At 36.3% G+C, this 14,047-nt stretch overlaps 1 protein-coding gene across 2 annotated transcripts in view; it reads left to right on the forward strand.

Moving 5' to 3' along the window:
* The window catches only part of CTNNA3 (catenin alpha 3), a 1,800,030-nt gene that overhangs the window by 183,689 nt on the left and 1,602,294 nt on the right, over positions 1-14,047 (forward strand). For both annotated transcript variants that reach the window (XM_078077659.1, XM_078077660.1), the window contains one exon: positions 7,938-8,104. In XM_078077659.1, the coding sequence (XP_077933785.1) occupies positions 7,938-8,104 (167 nt within the window). The remainder of the gene's footprint in view (positions 1-7,937; positions 8,105-14,047) is intronic.

Raw genomic sequence — 14,047 nt, forward strand, 5'->3', positions numbered from 1 at the left:
TCTAACATGCATCTCTTATAAGTAGCATATTGATGGGTCTTGTTTTTTTATCCATTCTGATACCCTGTGTCTTTTGATTGGAGTACTTAGTCCATTTACACTCAGAATAATTTTTGATAGACATGATTTTAGTGCTATTGTACTACCTGTAAATTTGCTGTTCTGTAGATTATCTCTGTTCTTTTCCAGTTTTTGTTGCTTTTGGTCTCTCTTTCCCATTCATAGGGTCCCCCCTAATATTTCTTGCAGAGCTAGTTTGGTGTTCATAAACTCCTTTAGTTTTTGCTTGTTTTGGAACTCTTTATCACTCTTTCTATTCTTTTTTTTAAATAACAATTTATCTTTTTAAAGATTTTATTTATTAGAGAGAGAGAGAGAATGCGCGTGCATGCACGTGAGGGAGGGGCAGAGGAAGAGGGAGAAGCAGACTCCCCACTGAGCAAGGAGCCCCATGTGGGGCTCAATCCCAGGACCCTGAGATCATGACCTGAGCCAAAGTCAGATGCTTAACTGACTGATCTACCCAGGCACCCCTCTCTCCTCCTATTCTGAATGACAGCCTTGTTGGATATAGTATTCTTGCCTCCATATTTTTCCCATTTAGCACATTGAATATATCATGTTACTCTCTTCTGACTCGCCAAATTTCTGTGGACAGTTCTGCTGCTAACCTTAGGTTTCTACCCTTGTAGGTTAAGGACCTTTTGTCCCCAGCTGCTTTCATAATTCTCTCTTTATCTTTGTATTTTGCAAATTTCACTGTGATATGTCTTGGTATTGACCTGTGTTTGTTGATTTTGAGGGGAGTTCTCTGTGTCTCTTGGACTTGAATGCCTGTTTCCTTCCCTAGATTAGGGAAATTCTCAGTTACAATTTGTTCAAATATACCTTCTGTCCCTTTTTCCTACTCTTCTTCTTCTGGGACTCCTATGATATGGATATTATTGTGCTTTGTGGAATCAATGAATTCCCTAAGTCTGTATTTGTGATCTAATAGTTTTCTTTCTTTCTTCTTTTCCCCTTCATTATTTTCTATAATTTTATCTTCTATAGCACCTATTCATTCCTCTGTTTCTTCCATCCTCATTGTGATTATATCCAGGTGGTTTTGCATCTCAGTTATAGCACTTTTTATTTCAGCCTGACTAGTTTTTAAGTATTTTATCTATGCAGCCAGGGTTTTTCTGGTGTCTCCTATGCTTCTTTTTAGCCAAGCTAGTATTCTTATGACTGTTGTTCTAAATTCTTATTCAGATATGTTGCTTATATCTGTTTTGAGCAAATCCCTGGTTGTTATTTCTTAATCTTTCTTTTGGGGAGAATTACTCCATCTTGTCATTATGTCTAGGTTTATCTCTCTTGTGCAAACCCTACTTGTTGCTCTTGCTCTTGCTCTCTCCCTCTCTCCTTGACTTCTCTCTGCACAAAGGGATCCCTCCTCTCTGTGGCACCGTGGCTTTTCTCTTCCCCAATTCACGTCTCTTGAACCTCGCATCTGCTACTTTCTCTTCCACCAATTGTGCAGATTGTTTTCTTAATCCTCAGATTGATTTCCTAGTTGTTCAAAATGATTTGATGTTGCTCTAGCTGTGTTCAAGGGCTGAGGGAAGCCTAGGGTCCCCTTACTGCTCTGCATCTTAACTCCTCCCCTCCACCTCTTCCGTATCCTTTCATCAGTCCATGGATGTTTGGGTTCTTTCCATAATTTGGCTATTGTTGATAATGCTGCTATAAACATTGGGGTGCATGTATTTCTTTGAATTAGTATTTTTGTATCCTTTGGGTAAATACCTAGTAGTGCTATTGTTGGATCATGGGGTAGTTCTATTTTTAACTTTGAGGAACCTCCATACTATTTTCCAGAGTGATTGCACTCCCACCAACATTCCCACTAGCAGTGTAAGAGGATTCCACTTTCTCTGCATCCTCGCCAACATCTGTTATTTCTTGTGTTGTTTTAGCCAATTCTGACTGGTGTGACTCTCATTAGTCTTTTGATTTAGAGTTGAAGATAGGCTGGTCTAAAGAGGGAAGTACAGTCCTACATCAAGAAGCAAGAAAAGTATCAAATACACAACCTGACATTAAACCTAAAGGAGCTAGAAAAGGAACAGCAAATAAAGCCTACAGCCAGTGGAAGAATGGAAATAATAAAGATTAGAGCAGAAATAAATGATATAGAAAAAAACCCCCAGTAGAACAGATCAATGAACCTAGGATTTGGTTCTTTGAAGGAATTAATAAAATTGATAAACCCGTAGCCAGACTTATCAAAAAGAAAAGAGAAAGGACCCAAATAAATACAATCATGAATAAAAGAGGAGAGATCACAATCAACACTACAGAAATATAAACAATATAAGAGAAGATTATGAGCAACTATATGCCAACAAATTAGGCAATCTGGAAGAAATGGATAAATTCCTAGAAATATATAAACTACCAAAACTGAAACAGCAAGAAACAGAAAATTTGAATAGACCCATAACCAGCAAAGACGTTATATCAGTAATCAAAAATCTCCCAACAAACAAAAGTCCAGGGCCATATGGCAGCCCAGGGGAATTCTACCAAACATATAAAGAAGAGTTAATACCTATTCCTCTGAAACTGTTACCCAAAATAGAAATGGAAGGGAAACTTCCACACTCATTCTATGAGGCCAGCATTGCCTTGATTCCAAAACCAGACAAAGACCCCGCTGAAAAGGAGTATTACAGACCAACATCCCTGATGAACATGGATCCAGAAATTCTCAATAAAATACTAACAAATCAAATCCAACAGTACATTAAAATGAAAAAGAGTTGAAGGTGGAGAGGTAGTCACAGACCTACTTGTGAAAGGCCTGTGTGCTAAGTTAAAAAGTAGCCACTCTGGAAAACAGTATGGAGGTTCTTCAAAATGTTAAAAATAGAACTACACTATGATCCAGCAATTACACTACTAGGTATTTACCCAAAGAATACAAAAATACTGATTTGAAGGGGCACATGCACCCGAATGTTTATAGCAGGATTATCAACAAAAACAAATGATGGAAAGAGCCCAAACGTCCATCTACTGATTAAAGGATAAAGAAGAGGTGGTACACACACATACACACTCACTTAATGGAATATTAAAATATTACTCAGCCATCAAAAAGAATGAAATCTTGCCATTTTCAATGATGTGGATAGAACTAGATAGAGTGTATTATGGTAAGTGAAATGAGTCATTCAGAGAAGGAAAAATACCATATGATTTCACTCATATATGGAATTTAAGAAACAAAACAGATAAACATGGGGGAAGGGAAGAGAAAAGAGTGGGGGACAAACCATAAGAGAGCATTAACTATAGAGAACAAACTGGGGGATGTTGGAAAGTAGGTGAGCAGGGGAGGGGCTAAATGGGTAATGGGTATTAAGAAGCGCACTTACTGTGATGAGTACTGGGTGTAATATGTAAGTGATAAATCACTAAATTCTACTCCTGAAACCAGTATTACAGTATATGTTACGCTTTAGAGTTTAAATAAAAACTTCAAAAAACAGAATTAAAGATAGGCTTTGATACAAGTCATTATAGTAAATGATGATTTCTAGTTGTGATAGGAAGCATACAATCTTATTGTGAGACCTGTCTTAGTAATTGGGGGATCTGAGGCTTCATTGAGGAAGTGATGTTTATGTTGGAGTTTGAGCTGAAGCTGAAAAAGGTTGTGCGTTTGCACGGAAGGGTGGGTGGTGAATCCAGTAATAGGAAGTTTATTTACTGCATCTTTGTTAACGTACCCCAGGAGTGACTATTTTCTCCCAACAGTGTTACTTGGTTTTCTCTTCATATTATGTTAATGAAGACAAAGGGTGTAATAGTTCTTTAATGTTTGAGTGATCTTTTCCTGAGTATGACTCTTCAGCCAGTTGTTCAACATTCCAACATTTTTAGTCAAGAACACAATTCTTTTTAATGTATATGAAGTCAAAGTATTCTGTAAAGGCTATCATAACTTTCCAACTCAGAATCATGACAAGAAAAGATAATTTTCTTTTTGTGGGAATTCATCTGCTCTCTAAATTTGTGAGGTCACTTTAATTTTTCACAGTCTCCTAGCAGAAGTTCTGATTTGCAGAGAAACACATAAAAATCACTATTTTGTGGTCTTAAAAATTTACCTACTAGAAATTTCCTGAGAAATAACAGCTATTTGTTGACTGCTTTCCATATTCAGATATGGTGCTAAATATGTATTATGAATTATATCTCATTTAATCATCCCGGAAACACTGTGAGATAAGTAATATTTTTATCCCTTTTCTTTAGAGGAGGACACTGAAAGTATTTAAGCATCCAAGGTCTCAGAGCTAGAAGAGGCAAATAAGAATTTGATCTAAAGTGTCTGACTTAATAGTCTGACTTCCTAACTTGATATTGCTAAGAGAACTAAATATGATATATTGTTGAGACAGTCTCAGACCCTCTTCACAGGCTTTGTCCATTATAAGGAACACTATTCTTTGTTATATTTAATAAAAATAATTCATTTCATTTTTATTATGCTAAGGTTCATGAATAAATAAAAACTAAAATATTCATGGAGTAGAGTAGGTAAGACAGGCCCTTTAATATATTGTTGGTGAGATGGCTGTGTTTTGGAGAATTTTTTGGCAATATGTATCAAAACTTAAAATTCATTTGCCTCTGGACTTAACAGTTCTACTTTTTTTTTTTTTAATATTTTATTTATTTGCTTGACAGAGCGCATAAGTAGGCAGAGCGGCTGGCAGAGGGAGAGGGAGAAGCAGGCTCTCACTGAGCAGGGAGCCTGATGCGGGGCTCGATCCCAAGACCCTGGGATCATGACCTGAGCAGAAGGCAACCACTTAACCAACTGAGCCACCCAGGCGCCCCAGCAGTTCTACTTTTAAGAATTTATCCTCCAACTAAGTTTGTTCATGTATGCAAAGATATGTGTCATTCTTTGCAGTACTGTTTCAAATAGGAAAAATTTGGAAATGATTTATGTATTTAATAGAGGCCTAGTAAAATAAGTTATAGATCAATAAGATGTAACTTTATTCAAGTATTAAAAAGAATTAAAAGAATGACAACAGCTAATCAAGTCTTTACTAAGCTCGTCTTATTTAATTTTCATAGGTATTGTTATTATTAGCTCCATTTACCAGGGAAAATATAAAGAAGTAAAGTGACTTGTCTGAGGTTGTAGGACAGATACTGAAGCAGAACAGCGTCAGAACCCACATGGCTAATTACTGTGCATACTTTAATGTTTCGTGGTCATTTATATGCCAATGTGAAAAGAAAATAAATTGATAAGTGAAGAAACAAATTGTAGAAAGTTTTTATACTATGATAATATTTGTGAAAAGGATCTATACCTATATCTACTGTATGTTCTGTTTATAACATATGAAGTGTTTCTGTTTTCTTATGACAGAAAATCTTTCTTTATATATTAATATATATGAATATGTGAATATATTTATAAAATACATTAAAACATACATATAAATCTACATATATAAATTTATACATATAAACATAGGAGACCTGATTTGTGATCCAATATGTGATCTATTCTGGAGACTGTTCCATGTGCATTCAAGAAAAAAGTGTATTCTGTTGCTTTAGGATGGAATACCCTGAATATTTCTGTGACATCCATCTGGTCCAGTGTGTCATTCAAAGCCTTGTTTGCTTATTGATCTTCTGCCTAGATGATCTGTCCATTGAAGTGAGTGCGGTGTTAAAATCCCTGATTATTATTGTATTATTATTGATCTGTTTATTTAATTTTGTTATTAATTGGTTTATATAATTGGCTCTTCCCATGTTAGGGGCAGAAATATTTACAGTTGTTAGATCTTCTTGTTGGACAGACCCTTTAATTGTGATATAGTGTCCTTCCTCTCCTTCCTCATCTCTTATTACGGTTTTTGGTTTAAAATCTAATTTGTCTGATGTAAGAATTGCCACCCCAGCTTTCTTTTGATGTCCATTAGCATGATAAATGGTTTTCCACCCCCTCACTTTAAATTTGGAGGTATATTTGGGTCTAAAATGAGTCTCTTCCAGGAGGCATATTGATGGGTCTTGCTTTTTCATCCAGTCTGATACCATGTGTCTTTTGATTGGGGCATTTAGTCCATTTACATTCAGAGTAATTATTAAAAGATATGAATTTAGTGCCTTTGTATTACCATAAAGTCACTGTTTTTGTATGTTGTCTCTGTTCCTTTCCAGTCTATGTTACTTTTGGGCTCTCCCTTCACTTAAAGGATCCCCTTTAGTATTTCTTGCAGGGCTGATTTAGTGATCACAAATTCTTTTGGTTTCTGTTTGTCCTGGAAGCTTTTTATCTCTCCTATTTTGAATGACATCCTAGCTGGATGAAATAATCTTGGCTGCATATTTTTCTCATTTAGCACCCTGAATTTATCATGCCAGTCCTTTCTGGCCTGCCCAGTCTGTAGATAGGTCTACTGCCAGTCTAATGATTCTACGCTTGCAGGTTAAGGACTTCTTGTCCCAAGCTGCTTTCAGGATTTTCTTTGTCTCTGAGATTTGCAAGTTTCACTATTATATGTCAGGGTGTTGACCTATTTTTATTGATTTTGAGGTGGGCTCTCTGTGGCTCCTCAACTTGATTGTCTGTTTCCTTCCCCAGCTTAGGAAACTTCTCTGTTATAATTTGCTCCAATATACCTTCTGCCCCTGCCTTTCCTCTTCTTCTGGGATCCCAATTGTTCTAATATTGTTTTGCTTTATGGTATCAGTTATCTCTTGAATTCTCCCCTCGTGATCCAGTAGTTGTTTAGCTCTCTTTTTCTCAGCTTCTTTATTCTCCATCATTTGGTCTTCTATATCACTAATTCTTTCTTCTGCCTCATTTATTCTAGCAGTTAGATGCATTTTTGATTGCATCTCCTTAATAGCCTTTTTGATTTCAGTTGTTTAGATTTTAGTTCTTTTATTTCTCCAGAAAGGGATTCTCTGGTGTCTTTTTAGTATTTTTTTCAACCCCAGCTAGTATCTTTATAATCATTATTCTGGAAATCTTATATCAAACTGATTAGGTCCCTGGCAGTCAGTACTGCCTCTTGTTCTCTTTTTTGAGGTGAGTTTTTCCATCTTGTCATTCTTTCAGAAAGTGGTTGTATGTCTAGTGTGTCTTTTCTATTTGTAGAGTTGCAGGTATTCTTTTCTTAGACCTCTGGTTGAGTTCGCAGGTGTTCAGAATGGTTTGATAGCTATCTAGCTGAATTCCTTGGACCAGAAGAAACTAAGGTCTCTCACTCCTCTGCCATCTTGGACTCCTTGAACTGTGAACTTTTAAAAATGAATGAGTACACATTGCTTTTATCATAAGATGTATTTTCAATGAAAAATCTTAAAAATTTTAGGCATATTTTTCTAACAGTTATGTACTATGATATATAATTTCTGTGACTAAGTTCATGATGTAGGTTATTATATGGACAGTTTAGGATAAATCTGCCTATGTTAAACTTTTATCAGAGAGTTCCTGTCCTGTTCTTTTCTAACACTGACTTGGAAAGTAACTCAATGAAGATTTATCTTATTTTTATAAACAAGATTGTTTCCAACTGAAGTTGTAGTAATGAAACTTTTACAACAAATGAGATTCAGCAAATGTAGAAGTTGACAGCAATTTTACTAGATGTTGCTAGTCAATTGAGCACAGTTCTCTTGCAGGAAAATGTTATCATGCTTCTTAAACTCCAGAGCATTTATTAAAAACAAATGTCAATTTTAAACTTCATTGTTTATTAAGAGACAGTATTCTAGTGTCAACAGACACTATTTTGATATTATGCTTAGTCATAGAATGTACTTGGAATTAGGATGATAAATGCTTAAACCGGTATAGCTGAAACTTAAAGTATATTATTTTGGGTTGTGTTTTTCAGGTGAAGCTCTGAAAGTATCAGCTGAGAGATTTGCAGATGATCCCTGTTACCTCCCCAAAAGGGAGGCTGTGGTTCAAGCTGCCCGTGCCTTGTTGGCTGCAGTTACCAGACTCCTCATCCTCGCAGATATGATAGATGTCATGTGTCTCTTGCAGCACGTGTCAGCTGTAAGTAAAAGATGGCTTGTTTACCTTGGCATTGTTCTCACTTCTAATTCCATTTTCTGAAACTGGCATCAATCCTAGTGCATCCAGCCTCACCCTCATTTCTTAATGTCACCCAGTAGATGATTCAATTGTGCAACTCTTGTCTACTTAAAAGAACAAAGCCAGAAGTTATTTTGTTTATTCAATTGTTTCATTTTTAAAAATTTAAAAATTTAAAAAATTTTAAAAGTTTTTATTTAAATTCTAGTTAACATATAGTGTAATATTAGTTTCAGGCATACAATTTAGTGATTCAGCACTTACATACAATACCTGGTACTCATCACAACAAGTGCACTCCTTTTTTTTTTTTTTTTTTTTAACAAGTACACTTCTTAATCCCCATTACCTATTTCACCCATATCCCCCCCCACCCCTCTGTTCTCTTCAGTTTTTGTTCTCTTCAGTTAAGACTCTGTTTCTTGGTTTGCCTCTCTCTCTCTTTCTTCCCCCTTTGTTCATTTGTTTTGTTTCTGAAATTCCATGTATGAGTGAAATCATATGGTATTTGTCTTTCTTTGACTGACTTATTTCATTTAGCATAATACTCTCTAGTTTCATCCATATTGTTGCACATGCCAAGAGTTCATTTTTCCTTTGGCTGGTTATATTCCTTTATATGTGTATATATATATATATATATACACACACATATACAGACACACCATAACTTCTTTATCCATTCATTAGTTGATGGACATTTGGGCTTTTTCCATTATTTGGTTATTGTTGATAATGCTGCTATAAACATTGGGGTGCATGTATCCCTTCGAATCTGTATTTTTGTATTCTTTGGGTAAGTACCTAATAGTGCAATTGCTGGATCATAGGGTGGTTCTATTTTTAACTTTTTGAGGAACTTCCATACTGTTTTCCACAGTGGCTGCACCAGTTTGCATTACCACCAACAGTGCAGGAGTGTTCCCCTTTCTCTGCATTCTTGCCTACACCTGTTGTTTCTTGAGTTGTTGATTTTAGTCATTCCAACAGGTGTGAAGGGATAGCTCATTATAGTTTTGATTTGTATTTCCCTGATGATGAGTGATGTTGAGCATCTTTTCATGTGTCTGTTGGCCATCTGCATGTCTTCTTTGGAAAAATGTCTATTCATGTCTTCTGTCCATTTTTTAATTGGATTATTTGTTTTTTGGGTGTTCAGTTTGATAAGTTCTTTATAGATTTTGGATACTCTTTATCAGATATGTCATTTGCAAATATCTTCTTTCATTCTGTAGGTTTCCTTTTAGTTTTTTTGATTGTTTCCTTCATTGTGCAGAAGGTTTTTAACTTGATGAATTCCCAATAGTTCATTTTTGATTTTGTGCCCTTGCCTCTGGAGACATGTCTCGTAAGAAGTTGCTGTGGCCAAGGGCAAAGAACACTGCCTGTGGCTGTGTTCTCCACTAGGATTTTGATGGATTCCTGTCTCACATTTAGGTCTTTCATCCATTTTGAGTCTATTTTTGTGTATGCTGTAAGAAAATGGTCCAGTTTCATTCTTCTGCATGTGGCTGTCCAATTTTCCCAACACCATTTGTTGAAGAGACTGTCTTTTTTCCATTAGATATTCTTTCCTGCTTTGTCAAAGATTAGTTGACCATAGAGTTGAGCTACCATACGATCCAGCAATTGTACTACTGGGTATTTACCCCAAAGATACAAATGTAGGGATCTGAAGGGGTAAGTGCACCCCGATGTTTATAACAGCAATGTCCACAATAGCCAAACTATGGAAAGAGCCAAGATGTCCATCGACAGATGAATGGATAAAGAAGGAGTGGTATAGGGGCGCTTGGGTGGCTCAGTCGTTAAGTGTCTGCCTTTGGCTCAGGTCATGATGCCAGAGTCCTGGGATCGAGCCCTGTGTCGGGCTCCCTGCTGGCGGAAAGCCTGCTTCTCCCTCTGCCACTCCCCCTGCTTGTGTTCTCTCTCTCGCTGCGTCTCTCTCTGTCAAATAAATAAATAAAATCTTAAAAAAAAAAAAGAAGTGGTATAGATATACAATGGAATATTATGCAGCCATCAAAAGGAATGAAATCTTGCCATTTGCAACGATGTGGATGGAACTGGAGGGTATTATGCTGAGTGAAATAAGTCAATGAGAGAAAGACATGTATCATATGACCTCACTGATATGAGGAATTCTTAATCTCAGGAAGCAAACTGAGGGTTGCTGGAGTGGTGGGGTGGGGGAGGGATGGGGTGGCTGGGTGATAGACACTGGGGAGGGTATGTGCTATGGTGAGCGCTGTGAATTGTGTAAGACTGTTGAATCACAGACCTGTACCTCTGAAACAAATAATCCATTATATGTTTAAAAAAAAAAGAAGAAGAAGAAGATAGCAGGAAGGGAAGAATGAAGGGGGGAAAATCGGAGGGGGAGATGAACCATGAGAGACTATGGACTCTGAGAAACAAACTGAGGGTTCTAGAGGGGAGGTGGGTGGGGGGGTGGGTTAGCCTGGTGATGGGTATTAAAGAGGGCACGTACTGCATAGAGCACTGGGTGTTATATGCAAACAATGAATCATGGAACACTACATCAAAAACTAATGATGTAATATATGGTGATTAACATAACAATAAAAAAGAAATGAGTTTCTGCTTACATTCAAAAAAAAATAAAAAAAATAAAGTTGATGATAAATATCGAAGCAAAGAAATGTATTTAATTTTGCTTAACCCAGAGTTTCCCCGATTTTTTAACCTTAGGACTCTTTTATAATATGTTAATCCTGGAACTTTCTCAGCCATACTTTGGGAAATAGTGGTTTAGAATATTTCTTTTTCTTTTTTTTAAGTAGGCTCCAAGCTCAGTGTGGAGTCCAGTGTGAGGCCTGAACCCACGACCCTGAGATCAAGACCTGAGTTGAGATCAGGAGTCGGATGCTTAACTGACTAAGCCACTCTGGAGCCCCATAGAATATTTCTGTATTTATTTATTTATTTATTTATTTATTTATTATTTTTTTTAAAGATTTTATTTATTTATTTGAGACAGAGAGAATGAGAGGGAGAGAGCACATGAGAGGGGGGAGGGTCAGAGGGAGAAGCAGGCTCCTTGCTGAGCAGGGAGCCCGATGCGGGACTCGATCCAGGGACTCCAGGATCATGACCTGAGCCGAAGGCAGTCGCTTAACCAACTGAGCCACCCAGGCACCCTATTTCTGTATTTCTAATAATATTTATGGTTATATTAAATTTCTACTTGGATTAAAAAATTATAGAGGAGAAACGTCAGGGCCCTTATAGTCTAATATCCTATGGATGTAGATTAGACTCCTTCCTACAATACAATGTGCAATACACAAGTGTCTAACGGTAATAACAGTCTCAATTCTGTGAGACAGTGAACCTGACTTTGGACAGTTCTAATTGTTAGAGACATTTTTCTCAAACTGAGCTTAAAGCTGCCTTCCTGCTATTTCCATTCACTGCTTCTAGTTTTGCTTTCTTGAGCAACATAGAACCAAGGTAGTAGGAAAAGGCATTTTTCAAATAAGTGATGATTATTCTTAGGACTTATTTATGATTTGTGTCTTTTACCTATGCTAAAAATTTCTTGACCCTTGAGCCCTTATATGACAGTTTTAGACTATTCTGAATACTTCAAAATTTCCATATCTTGTATGAGTTTCAGTTTCCTGCTGAGGTTTTTCCAGCTTTGATATTGAAGTACTTGAACATGGTAAGCATGTTTAAAATTTGAAAACTTTAGCGTCTGGACTTGCTAGTTTTTTTTCTCACAGTATCTTGTGTTCTAATGTGAGTGGCTATCTTTGTGTGCTAAACGTTACCTTTTCTGGAACGCATCTCAAGAAATTCCTTCCTGTTTTGTTAGCTCTTAGATGTTTTTAAGATAAAGTATTTTATATTTCATCAATCTTAGTTTTCTTCAGCAGGAGGATTAGACTGAATTACTGATTTGTCAATATAAGAAATAGAAGTCCCTAAAATCATCTCGGTAAATCCTTTTCTGTTCATATTCTAGATTATAGGTAATTCCTATAAAATATTGAAATCAAAACATCTTGAAATAAAAAAATCTCTGATGTGAACATTCTATAATATACTGAATTACCTCTTTGATTTAATATCTAACATTATCTTACCTTATTTTGATAGCCTTGTTATGCTGTTAGTTCATACTGATTTTGTGAGCAGTTAAAATCTCCAAATCTCTGAACTCAACCTACTCAATTCAGGTCTTCCTCTGATACTAGTTTTATCTTTTTATATGTAAAGGTAGATGTTAGATTTCTATTCATTGAATTTAATCCTGTTAATTCTGGTTTTTGTTATAGTCCATTCAGATCTTTTTGACTTTTGATTTTGTCTTTACCTCCTAACCTGGTATCATTTTCAGATTTTTAAAAAACAGATTATTTATGAAAAATTTAGTAGCATGGAAAACAGTGATAGATCTTCCTTTCAAATAACATCAAACATTAACACATTTTGAATAAAGTTGTTAAAATGAGCTTCAAACTCGCTTTATTAGGCTACTGTATAAACCATGTTTCTTTATTTTATCATTAAGCACTTTCTTAAAGGTCTTGCTGAAATCAAGATGTAGATTTATCAGGCTAGTAACCCCAGCTATAAAGGAAATGAGGTTAGATTGGCACGACTTACTTTTAATAACCCCATATGAGTTCCAAGTGACTATTGCTTGCTTGCTTTCATTCCTTTTCTTTTTATGTTTTTTTACGTTCATTTTTAAATTACTCATAATCCACTTACTTATGGCTGTAAATCACTTGTCTGCTGGGATCTCCTTGCCCTTAAGATACAGATATAATTGGCTTGAACCCTAATTCTATGTCCTATCAACTATAATGTTCTCCCCAAGATTTCTGCAAATTCTCTGGGGTTCATATTCTCAGGGTCATCTCTGGTTCCAAGCTTTTACTTCCACTGAAATCCTTTAGTTTACGAATGGTCTTCCTATCTCTATTTTATAGTATCTTAATCTATAATTGGAAATTGACCTTTTCCCCTTGATTTTGACATACACACACACACACACACACACACACACACACACACACACACAGTCCAGTACTCCCAGACAAGGCATATTTATGTATATGGCAAACCTTATAGAAATTTGGGAAGGTAGAAGGGAGGGGTTTCTATGTATAACACTATACTCTAAGTGGCTCTAATTTGTATATTAGATATCTTCAAAATTCTTTAGCAACTTTATTTCATTATTCTTTCACCTCCTTTTCCCCATCTACTCTCTTTATTTCTCTCTCACAAGCAGGGGGAGTGGGACAGGGAGAAGCAGGCTTCTGGCCAAGCAGGGAGCCCGATGCGGGGCTCGATCCCAGGACCCTGGGATCATGACCTGAGCCGAAGGCAGTCGCTTAACCAACTGAGCCACCCAGGTGCCCCTGATTTGGTAGTTTTAAAGTCATCTAGTTCCTTAAGGAAATACATGTTTTCTTCTCTGGGAAATAGGTCCAAATCAAAGGTAAGAGAGTACAGAGAAAAAAATGATGATCTTTCAATATTAAATTAATTATAGGAATTTGGAAAGGCAACTTGGCTTTATTACCACTATTGTTCATAATTTTCCCTGGAAATTTAAAATTTCTTTTTTGAACTTTTTTTGAACTTTACTATTTATACTTCTCAAGATACCACACCTTATTTTATTGGTATCTGGACTTTATAAGGATCAATTTTATTTGAGACGAAATTGGCTAGGTTGTCTCTTGCTTTCTTTAGGGGTCAGAACAATGTGGAGAAAAACATTGCTTTTGGCAGAAGAGAGACCTTGCTTGAATCCTGGCTGTCTTGTTGATTAGCTGGGTGAATTTGGGAAAGTTAAAATCTGTAAGCCTTGGTTTCTTCTTCTGAGCTTTAAGGATAGTAAAACTTACTCTGAACACTTTG

This window comes from Halichoerus grypus, chromosome 7 (assembly GCF_964656455.1).
Source record: "Halichoerus grypus chromosome 7, mHalGry1.hap1.1, whole genome shotgun sequence".
Taxonomy (NCBI): Eukaryota; Metazoa; Chordata; class Mammalia; order Carnivora; family Phocidae; genus Halichoerus; species Halichoerus grypus.